Source organism: Podarcis liolepis (assembly GCF_965112155.1).
Source record: "Podarcis liolepis genome assembly, chromosome: 2".
In the NCBI taxonomy this organism is placed as follows: Eukaryota; Metazoa; Chordata; class Lepidosauria; order Squamata; family Lacertidae; genus Podarcis; species Podarcis liolepis.
In genome coordinates this window covers 124,729,437-124,757,080 of record NC_139555.1, presented here as the reverse complement: position 1 = coordinate 124,757,080, position 27,644 = coordinate 124,729,437, and the positions used below count along the sequence as shown (strand labels likewise).

The 27,644-nt window shown below is 44.2% G+C and overlaps 1 protein-coding gene across 1 annotated transcript; it reads left to right on the top strand.

The window, feature by feature from the left end:
• Positions 1-883: 883 nt before the first annotated feature.
• Positions 884-27,644, top strand: LOC310700987 (vomeronasal type-2 receptor 26-like; the record flags this gene model as incomplete). The annotated part of the gene is made up of 8 exons (XM_083490949.1): positions 884-1,034; positions 1,127-1,540; positions 2,940-3,027; positions 20,843-21,134; positions 22,126-22,953; positions 24,583-24,804; positions 25,107-25,233; positions 26,605-27,644. 8 exons carry the CDS (start codon positions 884-886, stop codon positions 27,513-27,515), a joined length of 3,033 nt encoding a protein of 1,010 aa, XP_083347075.1. The 3' UTR covers positions 27,516-27,644.

The following is a 27,644-nucleotide window of genomic DNA, read 5'->3' as shown; positions in this document are numbered from 1 at the left end:
GCGGTACTTTGTCCTTTCATGCCTGCGGTTGAACCTTCACGCCTCAGCCAAGTTCGTCCCGAGTATAGACAATAACATTGCGGATGCTCTGTCTCGTTTCCAGATGGAACGCTTTCGCTCATTGGCGCCGGATGCGCAGCAGCAGCCGCAACCATTTCCGGAGCACCTCTGGAGTATTGGCAACGAGAAGCAATAAAGGGAGTATTGTCTGCGCTGGCACCTTCTACTCTAAGATCATATAATAAGGCATGGCTAGACTTTACATCTTTCCGCAGGAAAAAGGAGCGGTTTAAGCCAGGCAGGCCACCGTCCAAGTCGGAAGTCATACAGTATATGGTTCACCTGCGAGATCTAGGCCGGGCCCCCAAAACCCTCAATATCCATTCAGCAGCAATATCCTTCTTTTCTAAAGCCTTGTTCTCTGTTGATCCCTGTTCACATTTCGTGGTGCGTAAAATGCTTGAAGGCTGGCGCAGGTCCAGACCTCATGGCCTGGACAGTAGAAGGCCCATAACGCTTGATATACTCACCCAAATCCGTAGGGTCAAGATATGAAGCCAGGTTATTCTCCGCAGCATTTTCCTTCGCATTTTTCGGTGCCTTGCGCATAGGCGAGGTGGTCTGTGAGGATCGCGCTGCTAGTAGGGGTCTATTGTTGGAGGACGTGACTGTAGCCAGTTCCCATGTGATATTAAAAATCCGTAGCTCCAAGACTGATCAGCTCGGCAGGGGAGCCTTGGTTCGCCTCCAGGCGACCCAGAGGGCTGGCCCTTGCCCCGTAAAAGATGCCAGGAAATACCTTTGCGTAAGACCAAATTCTAACGGCCCCTTTTTCTTACATTCCGATGGTTCCCTCCTTTCAAAACATCAGTTCACGAGGGTCATGCGCAAAGCGATAGCTGCCATCGGGCTTCCGCCAGAAGAGTACGCCACGCACTCCTTTCGCATCGGGGCGGCGACCACCGCTGCCCACATGGGTTTACCGGCCGAAAGGATTATGGACATGGGTCGATGGAAATCCAACGCCTATCGGGGTTACATTCGGAAGCCTTTGCAATTGCCCTTCGTTTTTCCCATCTCCTCCGGGCATTCCTCCTGACCGGGCTCTCCGATTCTCTCATTTCAGGTATCGATGTGGTGCGACTGTGGATTATCGGCCACAGCATCGTATATTGGGCAAAACGGCACGCAGAACACAGGGGCTGGGATGCCGAACTACAGCTACCTAGCAAGGTTGAAGTGTCATGGATCACTAGGCGGGGGATGCGTTGGGAAGAGTTTTTCCCAGCCATAACCAGGAAAATTGCTGCTGAGGGCCCACCCAGCGCCTTGGTCATCCAACTGGGCGAAAACGACCTGGCTTATAGGAAAGGGGTGGACCTGATGTGGAACATTATCAATGACTTAGAATTGTTGAGGGCATCCCATGCAAACACTGTAATAATTTGGTCATCTTTACTGGAAAGGCGATGTTGGCGGGACGCTGAGAACCCCGTGGCTGTGAATAAAGCAAGGAGGATCGTGGAGCGTACGGTAGCGCGTAGGGCGTCCGCGTTGGGCGGATGGGTTATACAGCACCCAAGCATACGGTATGACAAGGAAATGCTCTATCGCTGGGATGGCGTGCATCTATCTGATGCTGGCAATGATATTTGGTTGGCAGATATTTTTCAAGGTGTTAGGGATTGGTTACAGGTCTGAGGGTATTGGCGGTGAGCCGGCGGATGCGGCTCAGGTGGCGGTAGGCATTGGCCGGGGTATTGTCATGCAAATGAGGTTGGGGGGGAGGAACGCCATCACCTCCCCCAAGGCTTGAAGGGTAGTTCGCTAAAGGACTCCGAGGGGCGACGCCTCGTCCGAAACCTACGGAGGCTAGGGCCTAAAGCGCGCCCCCGAGCGGTAACCCCTCGGGGAGCGCCTAGGGATATGCATCTCGGGTGGCTCCCCCTGTTGGTGTTTAACCCTTCCCGGTTAGACCGGATAGTCGGTTAGGGGCCAATGCCTAAAGCCAATACCCTTCTTACCTGTAATCAATAAAGTTGTGGCCATTTACGCCCATTAACCTAAATCTTTGTGTCCGGTGTCTTTATTTGTTCAACCGTGGGGGGGGGGGGAATAGCCACGCAATCTGTCATGTAAGTGTAATATATATTGTATTTGTTTATGTCTGTTTCTTTATCCTTTCTTACTTTATTGTTTTTATTCATTTGTAGTGTTTTTTGTTATGTATGTTATGTAATTCATGTATATTTGTTTATGTGGAAATTAATAAAGTTTTTTTAAAAAAACAACAACAACAACCTTTCTCCCTCCATGAACCATGTCAGTACCATATGTCCGCGAATCTAATATGCCATCAGGGATGTGGGTGGCACTGTGGGTTAAACCACAGAGCCTAAGACTTGCTGATCAGAAGGTCAGCGGTTCAAATCCCCACAACAGGGTGAGCGCCCGTTGCTCTGCCCCTGCTCCTGCCAATCTAGCAGTTCGAAAGCACGTCAAAGTGCAAGTAGATAAATAGGTACCTCTCCGGCAGGAAGATAATGGTGTTTCCGTGTGCTGCTCTGGTTCGCCAGAAGTGGCTTAGTCATGCTGGCCACATGACCCGGAAGCTGTACGCCGGCTCCCTCGACCAATAAAGCGAGATGAGCGCCGCAACCCCAGAGTCGGCCACAACTGGACCTAATGGTCAGGGGTCCCTTTACCTTAATATGCCATCAAATCTCATGTGCACCTCAATTTTCAAAACCTTGAAACAAAAAAAAAAGGATTGTTGGCAAATGTAGATGTGCCATAAAATCTAATGTGCACCCTAATTTCACGACGTAATTTCCCCCAAACATGTGTGCATTATATTTGAGTAAATACAGAATTTTGAGTAAACATATTTTTCTTCTGCTCCCATAAAGTTCTGGATGAGATTTTTCTTCTTTTTACAGTTATCAGAACCACCGTCCCCAGAGTCCACCCTTCAAATATTGCCTTTGGTAACAATTATGTAAACATCACAATCAAGGGCAGCAGGAGGTAATTTACTCCACTGTGCCTGAAAAGTTTCATGCATAAAATATCTCGTGTGCTACAGAGTCCTCGGGGCCAAGATATGGAGCAGGTGAAGGAGAAAGATGGGTCTCTGTGAAGCTTAATCGGAAAATAGGAATCTGTGTTCTAAGTTGTGGAGTCTCCTTTCCTGGAGGTTTTTAAGCAGCGTTTGGATGGCCATCTGTCATGGATGCTTTAGTTGAGATTCCTGCATTGCAGGGGGTTGGACTAGATGACTCTACAGTTCTATGGTTCTGTTCCTACCCTACCTAGAGAAGTTAGCAGGGATTGAAACTGACACATTCTGAGTGCAAAATAGATGCTCTACCTCTGAGCTATGGTCCGTTCCCTTTGGCCCTGAAGCCAGAGCTGCATTTGTCACGTCACTGCAACCTCTGTCGTTCAAGTGTTTGGGGTTTCTTCTGATCAACTGGCTATGGATTTGGGAGGACCAGTCAGGAGGGAAGTGTAGCAGAGAGACCAAGAATGATAATGCTGCTCCTGCTGCTGCCTCTTGCAACCTCTGGGATGCAGCAGAAGGCAAAATGCCCGCTGAATCTCATCCGGGATAAAAATCTTGCTGTGAATTATTACCGGCCAGGAGACCACCTCATTGCCGGAGTCGTATCTTCAGGATTAATTGGAGGTCAATATCCCTTCTCCTTTTCCAGCACCCCCTTAAGCAGGCTTGAGTCGTAAGTAATGATGTACTGATTTATTTCTGCTTCCTACCTACTCTCCAATTCTCCTCTTATATCAGGGTCATTTCTGGTACCCCTGACAGATCACTATCCCTTGTTTGTTGGCTTGTTTCCCTTTAATTCTGAGCACCATGACCACTGAGGAGTTCAAATATTTGGAAAATCTGGGTAGGAGTATAATTTTAAACAAAAGCAACAAGTGCCCTCCTTGCTTTCTGACCTCTGATATGAAATTTTTGGAAGCTAGGATGGGACTTTCTTGGGCTCTAAACATCAATGGAACGTTGCTTCTTAGATTTCTATAAGTCTTTTCATTTGGTGAAAAGCAGCGTTTCAGCGTGTTTTACAATGTTATTTAAGTAATAAATTCATTGACAGTACCCTAAACTTAACTTTTTCAAATGATGATGATGATGATGATGTAGCAAATACTGTGGGGCATGTTTGAATTGTGGTTTTTCCATAGTGAGTAAAGTGAAATTAATTTTCTCAGTGTGTATCATGGACCCTTGGGGAAGGTTGAATGCTCAGTCCATGTTCCTTGGCATGAAAAGTGGAGAGTTTCCCCACTTTCAATCTAAAATAATCTCCTGGAAGTTTATTCACAGAATTAGTGTCCCAGGATTGACTCACTGCCCTTGTTGGGAGATAGAGGAGAGGCTGCTTCGCTCATGGAAAACAGCAAATGATAAGGCAACTCTCCTTCCACAATGAAAGGCAGGCTCCTCCTTTATAACTGGGTGCAACGGCAGTTGGAGAGAATTGCATGACTCCTTTCCCCCTAGGCACAATGTAATCTACCCAACTGTATAGTCTACTATGCTTAGGCAGGTGCAAAGCAGCCTGGGGGTTCAATTTGACTTCATGGACTTTTTCTCAGGTGCTCAGCATAGCACAGCACCCCTAAAACTCCTTGGATTTTGTGAGGCTATGCTCTTCCCAGAGCCCCACTACAGACATGTAAAACATTATTTGGTGACCAGTTTTTGTGAGATAAATAATGCCTGGAGTGGTCCTTTGATAAACTGATAGCTATCAACCACTGGTTCTGGTGTAGCAGCCAAGGAGGTCTATGGAAAAGGGCTGATTAAGGTTCTGGAAACCTTGAGATTAGGAGTCTCATGCTGTGCTATATGAGCAGTCCCAGAGCAATGTGACTTTCATTTTCACTGAATTGAGGGTGACAATGTGACACACTTTTTTGCAGTTGGGTGACTGGGAGAGATTGGTACATTCTTTCCTTCCCACTTGCCGTTCAGGAGATAAATCATAACCCCCAGCTCTTAACCAACATCACCCTTGGCTACAGCATCTATGATACCTTTTTTGATGGAAGAACAACTTCTGATGGCTTGACCAATCTCCTTGCGGGTGGGGAAATCAACATTCCAAACTATAGCTGTGGAAGATGGAAAAATCTGCTGGCTATTCTTGAAGGGGGGAAATCCGACATCTCCATGCACATTGCAAACATGCTGGGCATCTACAAAATCCCACAGGTAAGAAGTAGGTTCAAGTCAAACACACCCAACAATATGTTATACTTAGGATAATGTAACTGATTTTACTGCTCACGTTGCTTTGTACATCACATCATTGTACAAACACTGCTTTTCATGAAGTGAAAGCGTAGTTAAATGATGGACCTTGCTCCCACAGGAAGCAGTGGTGGCCACCAACTTGGATAGCTTTAAAAAAAGGATCAAAGAAATTCATGGAGGAAAGGCCCTGATGGCTGTGCTCTGCCTCTACACTTAGAGGCAGGGATTCTTCTTAATACCAGTTTCTGGAAACCACATGAGGAGAGAATGCTCTTGTGCTCAAATCATGCTTGTGGGTTTCTGGAGGATATTACTTTCAAGGATCCGTTTCAGTCTGGGTTCAGGTGCAGTGCTAGGATTGAATCAGCCCTGGTCACCCTGATGGATCAGGTGTGTGAAGAGTTGGCTCACTTGCTGGATCATCACCTTGTCGTGGTGAGTGGGCTTGCACATTCCCATCACCCTTGTGAGCGAAGCCATCAGGAGTTTCATACTCCCACTAGGGTCACCTAAGGTGGTAAGGACAGCGGCGTAGTGTGGGTTGTCAGCACCCGGGGCAAGGCAAGTAATTTGCGCCCCCTAACCCAGGGCAAGGCAAGTAATTTGCACCCCCTAACCCTACAAATCTATGCCTATGAATGATGGTCCCTCTCTCTCTCTCTTTCTCATATTCCAATTGATTCCCATTTCTGCCGATCGATCCCCAAAGCTCTCACCCAGCGAAATTCGTGCGTAATTACGCTTCGCCATCCCTAATCCTGCCGCTTCCACCGGGAAATCATGACGGTGCGTTTCTCCTCTCCAAACTTTCCCCGGCCCTTTGCCAGCCGGTGCAGCCCTTTTGGCTACAAGCTCCAGCCTCCCTACTTCCTGTAAAAAGGCAGGACACCCCCGCAGCCATCGGAGAGAGGCGGGGCCGAGGGAGGCAAGCCAATGGGCGAGGCGGGGGTAGGTGGCCACGGGGGTGGGAGCTGCCGCAGTCCTCAGGTGGGCAAGGTAGGAGCAGGCGGAGGCTGGCCGGCCGCTCTGACAATAGGGGCGGGCCGGGGGGCACGACGGGGCTGGGCCCTCTGGACTCGCGCCCCCCCCAGATGTTGCGCCCGGTGCGGCCGGCACCCCTGGCAGCCCCCACGCTACGCCACTGGGTAAGGACCGTGGGGAGGAGCTAGACAAAGAATGATCCAAGAAGTCCTTAATGGAAGAGCAGGTGGATGAAATAGCGGAAGAACATTGCCTCAGGAGAGTGAGGAAAATTCTCAGGGATGATTCACACCCTGGCCGGCATTTCTTGATCTCCTGCCCTCAGGCAGAAGATATAGAAGCATGATTAGTCGCACCAACAGGGTAAAGAACAGCTTCTATCCATGGGCTGTTAGGCTGCTGAATGAAAAGATAACAACAGGGCAACTGACTTTCGGGTTTGGTGGGTGTGCATCAGCAAACGAGGACTATTAAGACTAAGAGAGCTGAGTGGGGGGTGCTCGTGTAATCTCACTGTATACAAGTTGTACAAGTGACAATAAAGTATTTCAATTTCAAGATAACAAGTGGTATGTTACAACGGCTGTGAAGGTGGATGAAGGCTGCAGCAGATAAGAATCTACCGTTCATTGTGACACTAATGTATAGTATGGACATGGTGATCATTGCATTGGAATCCTCGAGTCTTGATTATTGCAATGCAATTTATTTGGACCTAGTCTGGAAGCTCCATTGTGGCTACACCATTGATGGGGACAGACTATTATTAATAGTGTTAGTATTAATTTTTGTATTGCATCTTTGTAAAATGTTCAGAGGCTATTGCAGTTAAGCAGTATAGAAAACGTTTAAATAAAAAAGTTATATTATTCTATTATTTCTAAAATCCTTGAAGTTACTGCTAATTAAATTGATCATCATCTTTCACATAGGAGTACCCAAAGGTTCTCTTGAAGAACAAAAGCTCAGTCTCTTTTCCTTTCCTTAACAGCTCAGTTATGGCTTTGTTCTTCCCGACAAAGCCAAATTTCCTTTTGTTTATCAAATGGCCCCAAATGAAGAAACTCAGTACGTGGGGATAGTCCAACTCCTCCTGCTTTTCAGGTGGACATGGATTGGACTCTTTGCTCCAGACAATGATAATGGAGAAATGTTCCTGAGCACCTTGGCACCTCTGATGACCAGCAACGAGATTTGTATTGCCTTCTCAAAAAAAGTACAACTCCAAACTTGGCTGTGGATGCCCCATGAAGCACCTGCCATGTGGAGACAAGTCAATGTCTTTGTTTACTATGCAGACTTTCAAGATGGACTTTATATAATCATAGAGGTAGAATCCTTCCTTGAAAGGTTACAGACTGGGGGGAAAGTCTGGATAACCACAGCTATTCCAAACACAATATTCTTATATGAGACTGAAGCCTTCCGGTATGCCCATGGTTCTTTGTCCTTTGTAATGAAGACCAAAAAAAGGACAAAATATGACTACTATGAGCCAGTGTATTCTACTGCTTGGGGGAAAGGATTCGATTGTTCATATTCAAAGCATGTGTTGTCTGTGAGGGATTGGAAAAGATGCAGGGAGAGGGAGAATCCAGGGGTGTTGCCCCAGGAGGAGATTGAAAGAATCCAGTCCCAAGACAGCTACATCAATTACTATAGTGTCCAAGTCGTGGCTCAGGCCTTAAACAAAGCGTATTTGTCCACATCAAAGCAGATTCCAGTGGTGGGTGGAGGAGACAGGTTGGAACTTCTAAGGCTACAACCATGGAAGGTATGTCCATTCCCTTTTGCAAACCCAGCCCTAGAATCACCATGATATGAGTCTAAGAAGTTGCATTATACCAAGTCATGATCCATCTAGTTCAGTCCTGTCTACAACGACTAGCTGCAGAAACATAGGAAGCTGCCTTACTCTAAGTCAGAACTGTACTCTACTCTTACTCTAAGTGGCTCTCTCTCTTGCTTAGTATTGTATCTTGTTGATTGATGGGCAGTGGTCCTCCACTTTTTCTGGATGGTTATCTTTCCCAGCGGTACCTGGAAGTGAAATTGGGGGTTGAACCTGGGACCTTTGACATATAAGGCAGATGCTCTAGCAACTGAGCTATGCCCCTTTCCCCAGTATCATGTATTCAGAGATGTATAATCCACTCTTCATCACATCAGCAGGATCTGAGAGAGATTTTGAGGAATACAGTGGTACCTTGGCTCCCGAACGGCTTAGTTGCTGAACAAATTGGCTCATGAACGCTGCAAACCCAGAAGTAAGTGTTCTGGTTTGTGAACGTTTTTCGGAAGCTGAACATCTGATGCAGCTTCCACTTGAATTCAGGAAGCTCCTGCAGCCAGTCGGTAGCCGCGCCTTGGTTTCTGAACTGTTTCAGGAGTTGAATGGACTTCCAGAAAGGATTAAGTTTGAGAACCAAGGTACCACTGGTACCCCTCATAGGAGCAGAAAATATGAATGAGTGTTAAAATAATCCAATAGCATTGTTTTCAAGTACTGGCAGAAATCCATCGGAGTTTCTGCCATCTAGGGCAAGGGAATACCAGAGTCACAGGAGCAGCACAACAGAAACGGTCCCCAAATCAGTGCAGCTTTGAAAGGGCAAAATGTGTCAAATATGCATATAATAAGAATATAGGGGCAGATTTTTTTTCTTCAGGCTTTAATTAGAAGACCAGGAATTGACCTAACTCCAAAAAACATGAATGAATTACTTTATGGATGCAAACACTACTATTCTAGTATATCTATATCTATATCTATATCTATATCTATATCTATATCTATATCTATATCTATATCTATATCTATATCTATATCTATATCATCTATATCATCTATATCTATATCTATATCTATATCATCTATATCTATATCTATATCTATATCTATATCTATATCTATATCTATATCTATATCTATATCTATATCTATATCTATATCTATATCTATATATCTGTATCTATCCCCTTGCAGCTTGCAGTTTCAACTGCACAACTCCAAAACTAAGACAAATGGAAGAAATCTCTAATCAGTGCTTTCCCACTCTAACCTTCCTTATAATCTCTGACTTGCACGGTGACCAGCGCCACCGGATAGGCCTCTTTATACAGATTCCTTTAATAAATCCATCTTGATTAATCTTTACATTTATTCCAAAACTCTTACTTAACATTTCCTGATATATGTAATAATGATGATTTTGGTCTCCCCTAAATGTTGAAGCAGAATGAGGGGACCTAAAAATAAACCACAGTCTCTATGAGTCCAGATCACAGTTTCCTCTGTCGTCGTAGCTTCATCCATTCTTGAAAGAAGTGCATCTCTATTCTAATACTTCAGCTGATGGACAGTACTTGGATGAAAATGGGGCACTGGCCGTTGACTTCGATATCGTGAATTGGGTGCTCTTTCCTAACAATTCTCGTGGTAGAGTGAAAATTGGGAAAATAGAGAGACAGACAGCTTCAAATCAAAAGATCACCATTAACAAGGAAGCAATTGTATGGCCCAAGCTGTTTGAGAAGGTGGCATAAATTATATTTGTCATTTTACTATGCGCTAATTGTTAGAATTCCTGCTCCATGATTGCAGTCATGGGATTTTTGTATATGACATGACGGTGTATGTTTTGACTCCACAGAGTGGGAAGTGACGGAGACAGGATGTTTGTGATACTGTGTTCCGTGAAGTGGTTGTTCTTTTCCTCTTTGCTGTCTGGTGCTAGAGAGAGAGGGAGCCATGTTGCAGTGCTCCGTGTGTGTTTATATGTAAATAAAGTAGATTAGCCAAAATGCTGAGTTGCTGGGGTCTGTTATGCAAGCTGTGAAGACTCTGCAGATCGCTGTGATGTTCGGACTGAAGAAAGCTTTTGAAGCTCCCAAACGATCGACCAGGAGGGAGAGAACTCGCCAGTCAGGCATGTGTCTTTGCCAGGGTCCTACTCAAGTGTAGGCTGAGCTCCTGACACTAATAGCATGTTCAATTGGCGGCGGGGGGGGGGGGTTATTGGGTTGTTTATATTTTTATTTTGATTATGTCTTTTTGTGTTTTTATACTGTTATTTTATCCTGTGCACTGCCCTGAGACCTGCAGGTATAAGGCGGTATACATATTCAATAAATCATAATAACAATAATGCATAATACATACAGTATGAGGCTTTGAGTGTATGCTTACGAACACTTCCCTGGAACTAAGTACCACTGTGCTTAATGGAGTACAATCTTGAGTAAGACTGTATACAATGTCGCAGAGAACAGGAGACTTTTCAAAGCAGAGTAGAAGAGCTTGCCCCAACTTGGTGCTCTCTCAAATGAAGTGGGGAAGGGAGTGTTTAAGAGGGCCTCCCACACTCGCTTCGTTGCCCAACAGCAACACAACAGCCCTGCAGTGAGGCCAGTGGGTCTTACCCTCCGGTAGTTACTGCCACGACCTTTCTTCTTACTCCTGCAGCCCTAGGTGGGAGGGAACCTGGGGTGCACCATAGCAGTTATTTTTTAGAAAAGCTTCCAAGCCAGAGCCCCCAGCACTCAACCTACATGACAAGTATCTTATGGAAACACTCTGATCAAATGTTGTAAACAACCTTATGTGAGAGTTTAGTTTTCGGTATGACCAATGCCACTACAGTGTTCAAGAATATAAGGCTGAACAGGTTTCTAAGTATTTTCAGGTCTGATATTGTTATAATAAATATGTAAATTATGTTGTCTTTAATATAAAGATACATAACAGCCCAACCATAATGTGATGCAAGGCTTACTGAGTTCAACCTACACCTTTGTGATTTACTGTCAAAGAAGCCCACACTCTCTCTGAGTATCTCGCAGACCTCAGAAGAGCATGCTGGTCACTTTCAGCTCCATTTCTAAACTACCAGTAGCCTGAATGCCAAGCATCTAGGCACAAAGGGATTTAAAAATTCAGAGGCTGGCAAACATACAGTTATGCGTTTGCAGGAGGCCAGATTCCCCTAAATTCCCCTAAAGTCTTATTAGATGCAAGTTGTTTATTTTAAAGTTATTGTGACCTTTGTGCATTGGATCACACTGTTATTATGTGTGTGATCTTTGCTTTCTATTTTGTTGTTGTTTTCAGCTGGCCTATAGAAAGGCGGTATACAAATTAAAAGTGAAATGAAATTAATCTTGTTTATCTTGATTGCGTGTATGCATAGAAAAGTGACAGAGCAGTGCTGAGGGAAAGAATCAGATAAACCAAAAAGTTTGTCTGTCATGTTGCTTTGAAGAAAAGAAAGTAATCTCTCCAAAATAGGGCCTGAGGCCAGTTGGGGCCATTGGAAGCAAAGATGCCTTTTTACAGGACCCTTCCAAAATACTTTCATCTGTTTCCAAAGGTACAAATGCTCCTAACACTTTCTCTTCATGTCTAGACCATGCCTCGTGCAAGATGCACACAGAGCTGTCACCCTGGAAATGCCAGGAAGATTCAAGAAGGGAGGCCTCCATGCTGCTATGATTGTGCTCCGTGCTTAGAAGGGACAATCTCCACTCAGGAAGGTAGGACAGGATATCACCCATCAGCTGATTGGCAGATTACAGCCTGCCTTGCTTAAACTCCACAGGCAGCTTAAACTGCCTTGCTTAAACTCCCTTACCCACCAGACAATTGACAAAAACGACATCACCAAAGGTGGAGACCAACTGGGCCAAGTTTGACCCAACAGCTACAAGTTCCCATCCCTGGTCTAATCTTAACAGAAGCAGCTTTTAAACATCTCATGGAGAAAGTTTCTTTAGTCATGCTCCACAAGATCTTTTCTTGGTGATAAGGTCAAGGACTGGGACATTTGCTTTATTCCTTGCCAATAAAACAGTGTTTTTCATACTCTCTCCCACATGTCCACCATTCCCCCTCAATTGTAACAGCACCCAGACCATTGTAGGTGACTGATGTCAGGATACTGAAGTCTCTTTTCCTCTATGCAGATGCTGATGAATGCACCAGATGTCCAGAAGATCAGCATCCAAACAAGGAGCAGAATCAATGTGTCCCCAAAACAATAACCTTCCTGTCCTATGAAGAATGTTTGGGAATCCTCCTGACATCCCTTACCCTCTTCCTATCCTTAACCACAGGCATTGTGTTTGGAATTTTCATTAAATACAAGGAAACTCCCATAGTCAAAGCCAACAACAGGGGCCTCTCCTACATCCTCCTCATTTTCCTCTTGCTCTCCTTTTTGTCCTCCTTCCTCTTCATTGGCTGGCCAAAGAAAGCAACCTGCTTTTTCCGACAAATTGCATTCAGCATCATCTTCTCAATTGCTGTCTCTTCAGTCTTAGCAAAAACCATCACTGTGGTTCTGGCCTTCCTGGCCACTAAGCCAGGGAACAGGGTGAGGAGATGGCTGGGGAAGGGTCTGGCCAACTACATAGTCATTTCCTGCTCCAGTGTCCAGGTTCTCATTTGTACCATCTGGTTGGGCATCTCTCCCCCATTCCCAGAATCTGACATGCTCTCCCAGCCTAGAGAGATTATCCTGCAATGCAATGAAGGGTCTGTTGCCATGTATTATGGTGCCCTTGGCTACATGGGCTTCTTGTCTGCCACCTGCTTCACGGTGGCTTTCCTAGCCAGGAAGCTGCCTGGGGCCTTCAATGAAGCCAAGCTGATCACCTTCAGCATGCTGGTCTTCTGCAGTGTTTGGGTGTCCTTTGTGCCCACCTACCTGAGCACCAAGGGGAAATACATGGTAGCCGTTCAAGTCTTCTCTATCTTGGCCTCCAGTGCTGGGCTTCTGGGCTGCATCTTCATTCCCAAGTGCTATATTATTATACTGAGGCCTGATCTGAATATGAAGGAGCACTTGACCACAAAAAATAAGCATGGCATTTGAATCTTGATGCTAGAATGTCTCACCAGTATCTGGACTGGAACCACAGCCTACTTACTAATAACTGGGTTTATTATTTTTCAGAAGGCTCCAGTAGGCATGTTTGTGTCTCAAGCACCTCCCTCAGACTGCAGTGTGCATCCCAACACAAGTATACATCCACACACAAATATACATGCCTATATTTCTGTAATTAATTCACTGCCACCAATTGCCCCAGAATAGTTCAAAATCTCCTAGTAGTGTTTTTTATTAGGCCTGGTCATGAGATGGGCTCCACCACCAGCCCTTCCTTCAAGTTTGTGTCCCATTCTTTGGGGAGCACTCCAAGACTAAGATGAGTAATTATTTTACTTAATTCTGCTGGAAGTAGGGAGACCACGTTTCTTGCTAGATCAAATGTAAGCATGAAACAACCACCTGAATCAACATTCTCTGCAATTTAATCTTTATTGATTTAAAATATTGAATCCACACACCACAAAAACAACCAAAGAAAATCACATCAAATGCAAAAAAATAATAATGTTACATATAAAATAAAGTTCTTCCATACCTTGAGACTTCCATCGCCCTCAGTATGGGTCCTTGGTTTCCTTGTTGACTGCATATTGTATGACCTTTAACTTATCATAAATTAGCTATAATCTTTGTAGCATATAACATTGCAGAAGTTAATCAAAGCATGTCAGAGATTTCATATGTGAACAATGTTCTTTTAAATATAATCTATCTGTATCCCATTATTTGTTAAACTTTTGGTTTGTCTGGTTTCTAATTTCTTCCTGTAATAATAATAATAATAATAATAATAATAATAATAATAATAATAATAATAATTTGTTATTTATACCCCAGCCACTCTGGGCGGCTTTTTTGGCATCTTTGCCAATTCTACAAAGTCAAATAATGTTGTCTGCCTCTCCATTTTAGTTGGTATTTTGTCTCCCTTCCAACATTCTCTGGTCTCCCAGCAGCCTATGGTCAGGAATGATGGGAGTTGAAGTTGAGTAATATCTTGAGGGAGCCTGGTTGGGCAAGCTTGTATTGGAGAGCTTATATGAATGTTTTGCAGATCCTTGAAAAGTTTGTATTACTTGAACTGTGTTCATTTTACAGATTAAATGTGTTTAATGTGCATGTTGATTTTCTCCTTCCTTCCTTTGGGATATTGAATAGGTCGGCCTGTTAAGCATTCAAGTTATTGATTGTTGAAAATTTGAGGACCGTAAGTGGCATGATCCCAATGTTTTTAATTATAAACAATTTAAACTCCTAATAAAATCATCATTGTTGTTGTTGTTTAGTCGTTTAGTCGTGTCTGACTCTTCGTGACCCCATGGACCAGAGCATGCCAGGCACTTCTGTCTTCCACTGCCTCCTGCAGTTTGATCAAACTCATGCTGGTAGCTTCGAGAACACTGTCCAACCATTTCATCCTCTGTCATCCCCTTTTCCATCATACCGGAGACTAATATTGACATTTAGCAATAATAACAATTGGAGAGCCCCCTTTAACTTTTTGTGTGGAAGGGGAAATGAATGAACTTGAGTTGTCTGAAGATTGGGGAATATTGCCTAGTGAACATGGGTACCATCCTGGAGTGAGCACTTCAAATATTCTGAATAGCTTTTAAAGATATAATCGATGGACGGAGAATAGGAAGTCCACTCTATTTCTTTCTCTCTTCCCTCTTTTTTCTTTTTCTTTTGAAATTCTTGTTCTCTTCCAGTTTCTTCTTATTTCTTTTTCTCTGCTTTGCTTTTGCTTATGTTTTGTTTTCTTTTGTTTACGTCCTCTACTCTGGTTTAGTGAGGCACATGAAGGTGATGGCTGGCCTGTGTGAAAGACCCTGTGTGACTCCTTTGAGAGAGGGCTTTGTATTTTCTTCTATCTTACTCTTTTCTTTTCTTTTCCTTGTTTCATTTATGTAGATTTGTTTGTTTTTTATACTACAGGCAGCCCCCCATGTATGTGGGGTAACATTCCAAGGCAACACACACATTGGTGTATAATTGAAACACCTAAAGTCCGGATTTTCCCAGACATTGCCGGGATTTCAGAGGTGAAATTGACATCCAGGGGGAATTTCTGAAAGGCGGCGCTTTGTCCTGGATCTTAGAGAAGCATCAAAAAATTGCAGACATCAGGGTGTGCTGGTTTTTATTTTTTGAAACATGGCAAGCCTGGTTAAAAGAATTCTGAGGGGAGCCTCTAAGAGAAACCAATGTGGCTTTCCATTACCCATTTAGATGCCATCTTCTCAGATGTCAAATATGGAGGGAGAGAGAAAGAGAGGAAAAAAGAGAGACTAGATAGTTATCATACATACAAACACACACACACACACACACACACATGATGTTATACACACACACACACACACACACTATAATAATACATACTATATATTACATAAAATAAATTATTCTATAATAAATTTTATATACATATAATAAATTTTATATATATGAAGCAGGAAATATAGTCCAGTGTTCCTGAGGAATTCTTAGTATTATTATTGAAAAACACCCACCCCCAATATATTACGGCCAAATCCCCGAGCCCATGCATCCCAGTGAGCAATAGAAAACATGTGTTTCTTCCCATCAAGCTCCAAAGAGATTCTCCGGAAGTTGGGATTGTTTTTCTCTCCTGGAATTAACAAAATAACAGTCATTCTTGCTGAATCCCAGTGGATTTCCACCCAGAAACTCAGCAACAAAGAAATCCAGAGCAAAACATTATTGTGATAAATACGCCCTGAACTCTTGCAAGGCGGGGGAGTGAGATACCGGACAGACACCCCGACGTCTGGTCATTTCCCCCAATGTTCTGAATCCGTGGCTGAGACCTATGGATTTGGTGGTCCCTTAATTCTGTACAAAGTTCAAGTGGGGCGAGGGTCTCTTTCTGCCGTCCATGATTTGGGTTTTAGTTTTTTTGCTCCTTCCTCAGGCTGCCACCAAGATGTCCCTGACGACCAAGTGTCTCTTGACCAGGCCTTTTGAACTCCAGGAAGACTATTACAGGCCAGGAGATCTCATTGTGGGGGGACATTTACGCTTCAGCAGTGCCATACACACAAATCAGATGTTTAATTTGTCACCCCGAGAACGGGACATATACATTTCTAAGTACGTACATGGAAACTCTGGGGAGGGATTTGGGTTGCTCTAATATCATTGTAGACTAGAGGGCTTGTTCCAGGGATCTGCATCCAGGGAGCCAGTGTGGCGCAGGGGTTAAGAGCGGTAGACTCGTAATCTAGTGAACCGGGTTCGCGTCTCCGCTCCTCCACATGCAGCTGCTGGGTGACCTTGGGCCAGTCACACTTCTCTGAAGTCTCTCAGCCTCACTCACCGCACAGAGTGTTTGTTGTGGGGGAGGAAGGGAAGGGAGAATGTTAGCCGCTTTGAGACTCCTTCGGGTAGTGATAAAGTGGGATATCAAATCCAAACTCTTCCTCTTCTTCTGCATTAGCGATATTGCTTGTTTCCCGGAATGAAAAACAAACCATAAAACAAAGCTTTACGGCTTGTCTTCACCAGATAAGAATCTGACCCATTGCTTCTTTCAGAGACTTGCATAGTCTACAAAGACTTCCAGAGACTTATAAGACTTATGTTTATTTGGTTCTATGTTTTCGAGAGAATCCATCAAGAGTGCCTATTTTGTGACTTTCAGAGACTTATAAGACTTATGTTTATTTCGCTCTATGTCTTCAAGAGAATCCATCAGGAGTGCACGTTTTGTGACTTTCAGAGACTTATAAGATTTCTGTTTATTGGGTCTGCAGAGAGTACATATGTCATATATTTCATATTCTATGTTCCGTATAGATTATATAAAGAGTTTATATTGATTTAGCATTGTTGTACTTGGTCATCGTGTTGCCTTGGATATTACTGAGAATTGTTTGCAACACAGGGTTTTAATTGTCTGGTTACTGAAAAGCAAACCATGGCATCTCCAAATAATTGTCCATACGGGCAGGTGCTTCTGTTTATGGTGGTGAAAGTAATGCCAAAGCATCCCCATGAATCATGATGGGAAGGCTGCTAGGCTCGCCAACAGAAAATATTTATTATTATTATTACTATTATTACTATTTATTCTATGTAAACATACGGGAAAACAATTCTATCTTCTCCTTTCCACTGATCAAAGTGTTGCCTAAGGTTGCCAAGAGCATTCAGAAGTACAGTAAAACAAATTGGCAAACATTAAACTGAACCTGGAGCAGGGCAGATAATTAAAGCAGTCTGCTTCGAATACCAAAATTAAGGGGAAATCTACTTGAACAAAATGAACCTTTGCTGTAATAAAGCAATAAAGGTAAAAGTAAAGGTACCCCTGACTGTTAGGTCCAGTCACGAACGACTCTGGGGTTGCAGCGTTCATCTCGCTTTACTGGCCGAGGGAGCCAGCATACAGCTTCTGGGTCATGTGGCCAGCATGACTAAGCCGCTTCTGGAGAACCAGAGCAGCGCATGGAAACGCCGTTTACCTTCCTGCCGGAGCGGTACCTATTTATTTACTTGCACTTTGCTGTGCTTTTGAACTGCTAGGTGGGCAGGAGCTGGGAGCTCACCCCGTCATGGGGATTCAAACTGCCAACCTTCTGATCGGCAAGCCCTAGGCTCAGTGGTTTAGGAACACCCCTAGACTTGGAAGTACTAAGCGCTAAATGCACACCAGCTTCAAGTGGTTTCCAAATCTCTCCTCCAACTCCTCCCCAGTGCAGCTTAATTGCACTCTTACACAGAAGTCAGGCAGTGGAAAGCCTGACAAACTGTGCTGTTCTGCATGGTCTACACCTGGTGTACATGCCTTTGCCCTCAAAAGCTGCAGCTTACAGGGAGAGGGAGAATGGACCCACCTGAGGCATTGGCACCCCCCTGCATGCACTCTCAAATGCATGTTGTACTGATTGGACAGCTTTAACGGGAATTGAACAAATTCATGTTCAAGGTCATAAATGGCTGATAATCTTAGAATCATAGAATCATAGAATCATAGAGTTGGAAGAGACCACAAGGGCCATCGAGTCCAACCCCCTGCCAAGCAGGAAACACCATCAGAGCACTCCTGACATATGGTTGTCAAGCCTCTGCTTAAAGACCTCCAAAGTAGGAGACTCCACCACACTCCTTGGCAGCAAATTCCACTGTCAAACAGCTCTTACTGTCAGGAAGTTCTTCCTAATGTTTAGGTGGAATCTTCTTTCTTGTAGTTTGGATCCATTGCTCCGGGTCCGCTTCTCTGGAGCAGCAGAAAACAACCTTTCTCCCTCCTCTATGTGACATCCTTTTATATATTTGAACATGGCTATCATATCACCCCTTAACCTCCTCTTCTCCAGGCTAAACATGCCCAGCTCCCTTAGCCGTTCCTCATAAGGCAGCGTTTCCAGGCCTTTGACCATTTTGGTTGCCCTCCTCTGGACACGTTCCAGTTTGTCAGTGTCCTTCTTGAATTGTGGTGCCCAGAACTGGACACAGTACTCCAGGTGAGGTCTGACCAGAGCAGAATACAGTGGCACTATTACTTCCCTTGATCTAGATGCTATGCTCCTATTGATGCAGCCCAGAATTGCATTGGCTTTTTTAGCTGCCGCCTTGCTGAAATCAAGGTAGGCTACATCCACTGCGTTCCCTTCATCTTGACGGCTGTGTCCACTACTTCTGGTATCAAAGGCAGAGATTTTAAGGCTGCTGCTTACTTTTCTTCTCCTTTCCTGTTGAGCAACAACAGACAGCCTTTATTTGTTTGGGTTGCTTTTGTTGTAGATAGCAAGCGGGAGAGAGAGGAATGTGATTGTGTGTAAAAGAGATGATTCTGGCTGGTCACTGATTGTAATAATAATAATAATAATAATAATAATAATAATAATAATAATAATAATAATTTATACCCCACACCATCTGGCTGGGTTTCCCCAGCCACTCTGGGCGGATGTAGAAAGAAGAGGCTAGAGAGGTCATAAATTTTGTGTTTTAAAATTTTTATTTTTATATTTTGATAAGGTTTACAACAAATTACAGTAAATAATCAAATAACTTTGGACTTCTCCTCCACATCTCCATGGTGTCTCCAGCTTCCCAACTAATGCTGCTTATTATAGTTATTCTATACCAGGGGTCGGCAAAGTTTACCTCACCTGGGCCAGTTCAGGGGAGATCCCTCCATGGGCTGGACAAAGCCATGCCGTTTCTTCTTCTTCTTTGGCGATCCCTCGTAGCCGAGTAAGATTCTCTTCCATAAACACGGTTTTAACAATGAGTCCGTAAGTGACTGTGGAGGCCAATTCTGGATCCACACGTCCTTCCACAGTGGGGACACTGGTTTCTGGGTGGGAGTCGATCACTGTGTGGATTTGCTAAGCGTGCCTTCCTCCTAGCACGGTTCTCCCTTGCATCCTGAGTTCGAGTGTCTTCAAAGCCCATGACACCTTTGGTAAAGGCTGTTCTCCAATTGGAGCGCTCGCAGGCCAGTGTTACCTAGTTGTCACTGTTTATGCTTCATTTTTTAAATATTTGCCTTGAGGGAGTCTTTTGTTGACCACCAGCATTACGCTTTCCATTTTTAATTTCGGAATAGAGTAGTTGCTTTGGAAGAGGATCATCAGGCATCCGCACAACATGACCAGTCCAACGAAGTTGATGTTGAAGAATGTGTGCATGCCATTAAACACAAGCATCCTATCAAAGTCGCCAGGCTACTGCAAAAAAATTAAACTGATCCCACAAAATGTGACTTGATGGAGTTTTGTGGCTGCATCAATCACAGCATCTTGCCATCTGGCATCTAATGAAAGAAAAATATGCCTTTTTAAAAAAGTATTTCATTAGAAATGTACTGTGCAATCTTATGCAAGTGATATGGGTAGATTAATTGCCTAAATTCAAGCAGTAAATGGGTGAAAATGTTGTTAATTGGATTGAGGCCAATTAGCCACACTTACCTTTCACTCCTCTCGCTCCAGCCAGAAGTCTGCACTTAATGCTCTATGTGCAAACATTTTGGGGGATTTTTTGCCCCAACCTTTCCCCACCAAAAAAGCCCTCACTCTTTAAAGCTGGATTGGGGCAAATGTCAATTTGGGTTTTCTACAGATGGACATTTGCTCCAGTTGATCCTCAAAGAGTTGGTTTTCGTGGGGAAAGATCCAGAGCGTGGATACGGAACTTTAAATTTAATTTAAATTTAATTTAAACCATGTTTCCCTCCGTCTGGAAAGAACGGATGAAGGTAAGTGGGACATGTCCTCTTTCGGGATTTCCTCGCCTCCTCTGACACAACTCTCTCTTTTTTTAAAAAAGATATTTATTAAAGTTTCCAATTTTTTACAAACAAAAGAAAAAACAAACATAAAAATATTGAAAACACTTAAATTTCACAACTTATTTTCTTGTGACTTATTTCCCCAACCTCCTCATACCTCCCCTTCTTATATACCCAGTTTGAGTTGTTTGTACAGCAAATCCTTATCTCAACATCTTATATTATTGTAGCTTTAAATTCTTGCTTACAGAAAGAAAGTCGTTTTATCATAGTTACAGCTTGAAACCACTTAATTTCAATCCAGCATCATTCAACATTCCTTAATTTTACAGTATTTTTGTAAATAGTCCTTAAATTTTTTCCAATCTTCTTCTGCCGACTCTTCTCCCTGGTCCTCCTCTGACACAACTCTCCTTACAGTCAAGTCCTGAAGACCTACCAGCACATCCTGGCCTTGGCATTCTCTGTCAGTGAGGTCAACAGGGACCCCGTGCTCCTACCCAACACAACATTGGGCTTCCGTATCTATGGTGATAACAGCGATGCAAAGACGACTTATGAGTCCAGCCTGTCTCTGCTCTCCACGAGGGGGGACGTGGCTCCCAACTATCAATGCGACAGTCGGGACAAGCTGTTCTCCGTCATCGGGGGTCTCAGCTCCAAATCATCAATGCAGATGGCATACCTCTTTGGCATCTTGAAGATTCCACAGGTAAGAGAATTTGTCTGGGGACCCGGGTAGCACTGTGGTCTAAACCTCTGAGCCTAGGGCTTGCTGATCAGAAGGTTGGCAGTTCAAATCCCCGTGATGGGGTGAGCTCCCGTTGTTCGGTCCCTGTCCCCTGCCAACCTAGCAGTTCAAAAGCACAGCAAAGTGCAAGTAGATAAATAGGTACCGCTTTGGCAGGAAGGTAAATATATATAGAATATAGATATATATAAATATCTATATTCATATAGTATACAGTATGCTGTCTATTACTATGCTCTGTATTATGTTCTTAACTTGATGCTCCATAAAATATATTATTAATGTGGTACACTGCCCTGTAATCTTTTGATAAACAGCAGTATATAATCAAATAAATAACAGAAATAACGGAATTCAAAAGAAGTGGATTACCAATGAAGGAGCAAATGGTTTATGAAACTGGCGAAATTAGCTGCCAAACTAAGAGGGCATAATGGCGAAGTGTTTAAGGAAGAACGGAGACCACTGATTGACTCTCTATCAAATTATGACCCATATACGTAGTCACGGGCAGGATTTGAAATATAAGCAGTGGATTACTGAAAGATTTAACGGTAGTGGGGTTTAGATAAAACAGCTAATAAAAAGAAGTAAAAAAAAAAGCAAACATCAGGAAGGGAAGTCAAGAAGAGACTTTGGATGTTAAAAAAGATAGTATATGATGATAAATTCTTTGAAACATTTCTGGAGACTTAATAAAAATGATATTTGGGGGGACCCCAATAATAACATTACTCCGGTTTTGAGAGAACTGTGCTGGTTGCCTGTTCACATCTGAGCCCAATTCAGTTTGGAGCCTGAACTGGGAAACAAATGCATGAAGATACTTCAAGTAATTTTATCTCTCTCCTGCACAGCCCTGGAATCCTCGGGAGGAAAAGTGTATTAGAAATATTTCAAAAATTCTAAATAAATAAATACATTTTGAATAAAGGCTTTCTCTTTCCTTCAGCTTGGTTATGGTTCATTCAGCCCTGTCGAGAGAGAGATGCTTCCTTCCTTCTTCCGAATCGATCCCAACGAAGTGCCGCAGTACGTTGGGTTGGTGCGACTGCTCCTACATTTCCGATGGAACTGGATTGGCCTCATCACTTCCGATGACGACACTGGTGAAAATTTCATCCGGACTCTGATGCCAATGCTCACGAAGAATGATATTTGTGTGTCCTCGGTAGAAATGATACATGAACGGCTAATGAAGCGATTAGCAACTAATCTTTTTAAGAAATCTCTTATTAAGTGGCAGAGTAAAGCCATGATTATCTCTGTAGACTACAAGGAAGCAGCCGTGCTAATACTTAAACTCGAATTTCTCAGAAGGGATTCCAGGCCCTCACGTGTGAGGGTTTGGATCGCGACAGCCCGCTGGGATTTTGCTGCTCTGGGGGCACAAATGCATTGGAAGGAACTTAAATTCTTCCACGGTGCTCTGTCCTTCAGAGTCCACACAAGTGATGTCCAGGGGTTTAATAAATTCCTCTTGGCTTTAAATCCAGCCCGGCCCGAGGGAGATGTCTTTCTCCGAAACTGGTGGCAAATGGCATTTAACTGCTGGTTTCCGATAGCAGGTCAAACTTCTAGCAAGAGAAAGTGTACAGGGAAGGAGAAACTAGAAGACCTGCCACCCTCTGTGTTTGAAACGAGAATGACTGGCCACAGCTATACCATGTACAATGCCATCTACTCCGTGGCACACGCTTTACATGCGATGTACTCATTGAGACCCACTCGTGCCATGATGCAGGAGGGCAAGAAACCTCTGGCTATCCAGCCATGGCAGGTAACATTGTTCTTTAGATGTATCTCTCTCTTTCCCAAAGTAATGGATCCATTCATTCTCTAGTGTTTTGTCAGGGGTCGCAATACAGATGGAGACAGATTGGTATTTTAAAACCATCCAAAGATCTCAATTTCTTCTGTTTGATAGCTTCACTCTCTTCCTTTCAAGAATGTTGCAACATTCTATAGTTGTTTCCTGGGTGAGGAGAGAAGAGTGGAGGTTTATGAATTCCTGATCTATGATTGCAGTCATGGGATTTTTGTCTATCACATTACAGTGTATGTTTTGACTCCACAGAGTGGGAAGTGACAGAGACAGGATGTTTTTGTTACTGTGTTCCATGAAGTGGGACTATCGTCCTTTGTTCTTTTTCTCTTTGCTGTCGGATGCTAGAAAGAAAGGGAGCCATGTTGCAGTGCTCCGTGTGTGTTTATATGTAAATAAAGTAGATTAGCCAAAATGCTGAGTTGCTGAGGTCTGTCCTGCGCATGATGCGCAAACTCGCTGTGATGTTCAGGCTAAAGAAAGCTTTTGAACCTCACGAACGAAAGACCAGGAGGGAGAGAACATGCCAGTCCAGGGACTCAAGTGTAGGCTGAACTCCTGACAGATATCGCCTGTTATCTTTTCCTTTTCCGGGCTACAAATCTAACTGCATTCTGCTCCCACCTAAGCATGTGGGTTGTGGTTATAGCAAGTAGACACCAGCCATGAAAAGCAACCATTACTTGCACTTTCCAGCTATTTGTGGCTGCTGCTGAAAGTTAATTCCATCCTATGGTTAATTATCTCAATGGATGTAATTCCAAAATCTTTGGTCTGTGTTTAGTTCAAACGTAAGAAGAGCCTGTTGGATTGTGCCAACGGCCCAATTTACACAACATTATCCTTCAAGTAGGGTCAGGTGGGATAGATTCAGGGGTCCTCATCTCAGACAAAAGCATATGCAAGTTTTTTAAAAAAACCAACCCTCTAGATATGTAAATTGTTTATTCTGTTATTCTGTGTGAGCCACCTTGCATACCTCCAGTCAACAGAGGGCAGGGTTGAGACTAACACACAGTCAGGGAAAATGCACTTCATGATCTCTTCCCAAAGTCCCAGGCTCCACCCCTTCCTCTTCCTGCAAAAGGAACTGAGCCAGGATGAGGGAGGTGAAATCAGGGCCTCAATGAATATCTGAACAGGAGGAAGGGACCAGTGATCAGGAGAGTCAGGAGCTGGATCCTGGGAAAGGTTCGAACAGGGGTGTCCCAACCACATTTCTGCTTGGCAAAAATAATGATCTTGCCGCTCCTTCCTCCGCACACTGTTTTGGGGGTTCTCGCGACCCTTTAGAACAGATTCGGGGAGGGTGCAATGGTGCCTGAGGAGGAGAGGGCAACTCCTGTGGTGCTAGTAGGAATCTTTCCTGTGGCTTCTGCTAGAATGACTTAGTTGAATACGGAGGATACACCTGTCTCAGACTCCCTTCATCAGGCAAAATTGTGTCCCTCGAGGAAATGGTCTTAAACTCAACAAAATACTAGAAGAAATAATACCCCCCTCCCCTCCAAATACCGTTCCAATAGGTCAAGGCTCAGCAGAGTCACTATGTTATCTAAACCTCTCCACTCCTTTGTTCTTCAGATTCTCTCCTTTTTGAGGAACATCCGATTTAACAACAGTGTTGGAGATGAAGTATCTTTCACGGACAACAGTGTGGTGGGATCTTCTGGCTATGATCTTCTCAACTGGATCTATTTCCGAAACGAGTCAACAGCTTTAGTGAAAGTTGGGAGGATGGATCCAGGAGCCCCACGGGGCAAAGACTTCATCATTAACCCAGATACAATTGTGTGGTCTAGCAAGGTGGAGTGAATGTCCCAGAGCTTGTGAAAGAATTAGAGCATGAATGCCCGTCAGCTCCAACCCACATGGCCAATGGTTAGGGATGATGGGAGATGTAATCTGGGAATATTTTGGCGGGTGGGGGAAGGCACAGGTTCCCCAACCTTGCTCCATGCAGTGGTTCAAAATAGCTTTGACCCTCTTACCTACATTTATCGTCATTTCCAGCATGCAAAGAGGGGGCCACCTTTGAAGACCTCCAAGTCCTGCTTAAAACAATTCTATCCATGCAGAAAACCTTTCATTATATCTGCCTTTCTTAGACCCCACCTTCCGCAAGCTGTGCAAAGATCTGCTCTCCAGGGCAAAGGAGAAAAATTCCAGAAGGGAAGCCGGTTTGCTGTAACGTGTGCATTCGCTGTCCAGAAGGGACTTTTTCTAACCAGACAGGTAGTTCCAACCTTCAACCTTATTCTACAGTGCAGAAGTTGCATGTATCCAGGGAGGGTTAAGGTAGGGTTACCAGATGTCCCCGGTTCCCGGGGACCATCCCCGGATTTGCAAATCTGTCCCCGGACAAATTCCATCCCTGGAAATGTCCCCAGATTAGCAAATCTGTCCTGGGGAAACATGGCAGTGGCAGCCTCAGCAGCCCGGAGCCAGCCGGGTAGCGCAGTTGGCTCTGGCTGGCTTCAGGAGCTGCTCGCTGCCTTGGCGCCCACCACTTTTCCTCACCGGAAGTCCCCATATGATGTGTCTTATGCGCAACATATCATATGGGGACTTCTGGCGAGGAAATATGGTGGGCGCCACAGCAGCGAGCAGCTCCTGAAGCCAGCCATAGCCAACTGCTCTACCAAGCTGGCTTAGGGCTACTGACTGCCACTTCTGCCGCCACTGCCGAAGGGGAACCGGGGGTGTCCGGCAGTACAGATCTCCTGCTCCCTTCCCCCTTTGTTTTGACTGATTGGGGGAGGCTTGGGAGTTGTGGGCAGCCGGCCGTTGCCCAGTTTTTTAAAAAGCTCTGCACATTTATGTTTCACAGGGTGTGAAAGAAGGGCTTTGCACCTTGCCTGGCAGAGAAACGGTGCACGTTGCGCCCCTCCTGGGCAACGGCCGCCCACCCATGACTTCCAAGCCTCCCCCGGTCTGTCAAAACAAAGGGAGAAGGGGGCATTTATGTTTCACAGGGTGCAAAAGAAGGGCTTCACACCTTTACACAATATGCATGTGCGCTTGGGCCCAGGGTCTTTTGCCTCACCATCCCCACTACTGACTCCCTGTTGCTATTCAGCTTAAAAATAAAAATAAAAAATGTCCCCGGATTCATTGGAAAAAATCAGGTAACCATAGTAGGCGAGTGCAGACTTATTTCATTATGTCCTTTTACTGCTTAGCCCTGCTGGCCTCCACATCCCCCTGAATTTCGCTGTAACTAGAAGAATTTTCAAAACATATTCCAGAAATGCAACGTGTGGGATTTGCTATAGTTCTAAGTAACTTTGCAGTTCTAAGTTTCTTTGCAGCTTGCTTCTCTGTCTCAAAAAATGTGTTTCGTAACTTTTAAGATTATGATCTTTTGCAATAAAAGGTCAAAATAGAGCAGAATCTCAGAGATTTTGAGCAATAAGAAGGAGAATAGGGCAGGCCAACACACAAGAATATTTATAACTAGGTTCTACACCTCTGATTTCTTCTCCTGCCATCCCCACCTACCATGTACACCAGCCTGGTGTGTGTGTGTGTGTGTGTGTGTGTGTGTGTGTGTGTGTGAAAATAAAGCTATATTAGAGATACTCAAATAGTGCTTGCTAATTCCAGATGCTGCTAACTGTGCCCAGTGCCCAAAAGATCAATACCCAAGCAAGGACCAAGACCAGTGTATTGCCAAGAAAATCAACTTCCTTTCGTATCATGAGGCTTTGGGATTTGTTTTAGCTTCTCTGGCTCTTTTCCTCTCTCTAATCGCCTCTCTAATCCTGGTAACCTTCGTTAAAAACAAGGACACCCCAATTGTCAGAGCCAATAACCGCGACCTCACTTACATCCTCCTTGTCTCCCTCCTGCTCTGCTTCCTCTGCTCCTTCCTCTTCATTGGTCGACCTGAAAAAGTCACCTGTCTTCTCCGGCAAATGGCTTTTGGAATCACCTTCTCTGTTGCCATTTCTTCCATTTTGGCAAAAACCGTCACGGTAGTTCTGGCCTTCATGGCCACCAAGCCAGGAAACGTGGCCAGAAAACTCTTGAAGACACAATTAGCAAGCACCATTGTCCTGGTCTGTTCCCTCATTCAAGCAGTTATCTGTGCCATCTGGCTGGCAACCTCTCCCCCGTTCCCAAACCTGGATTTCTACTCCATGGCTGTGGAGGTTGTAGTGGAATGTAATGAAGGCTCCGTCACCATGTTTTACTCTGTCCTGAGTTACATGGGCTTCCTGGCCCTCATCAGTTTCACAGTAGCCTTCCTAGCTAGGAAGTTGCCTGACAGCTTTAACGAAGCCAAATTTATCACCTTCAGCATGATGGTCTTTTGCAGCGTTTGGGTCTCCTTCGTCCCAACCTACCTGAGCACCAAAGGGAAGTTCATGGTGGCCGTGGAGATCTTCTCCATCTTGGCCTCTGGTGCTGGTCTCTTGGGTTGCATCTTTCTCCCCAAATGCTACATTATTCTCCTGAGACCCAACCTCAACAGCAGAGAGCATCTAATAAGAAAAAAATATCAAGGAGCTTAAAAAACTAAATAACTCATAGCTTCCTATACAAAGAAGCTGGTTGAACTATTCTTTAGCTAATGTGATCAGGTTTAACTACCAGACTTTTGCAAGACATCTGAAGGCAGCTCTGTTTAGGGAAGCTTTTAA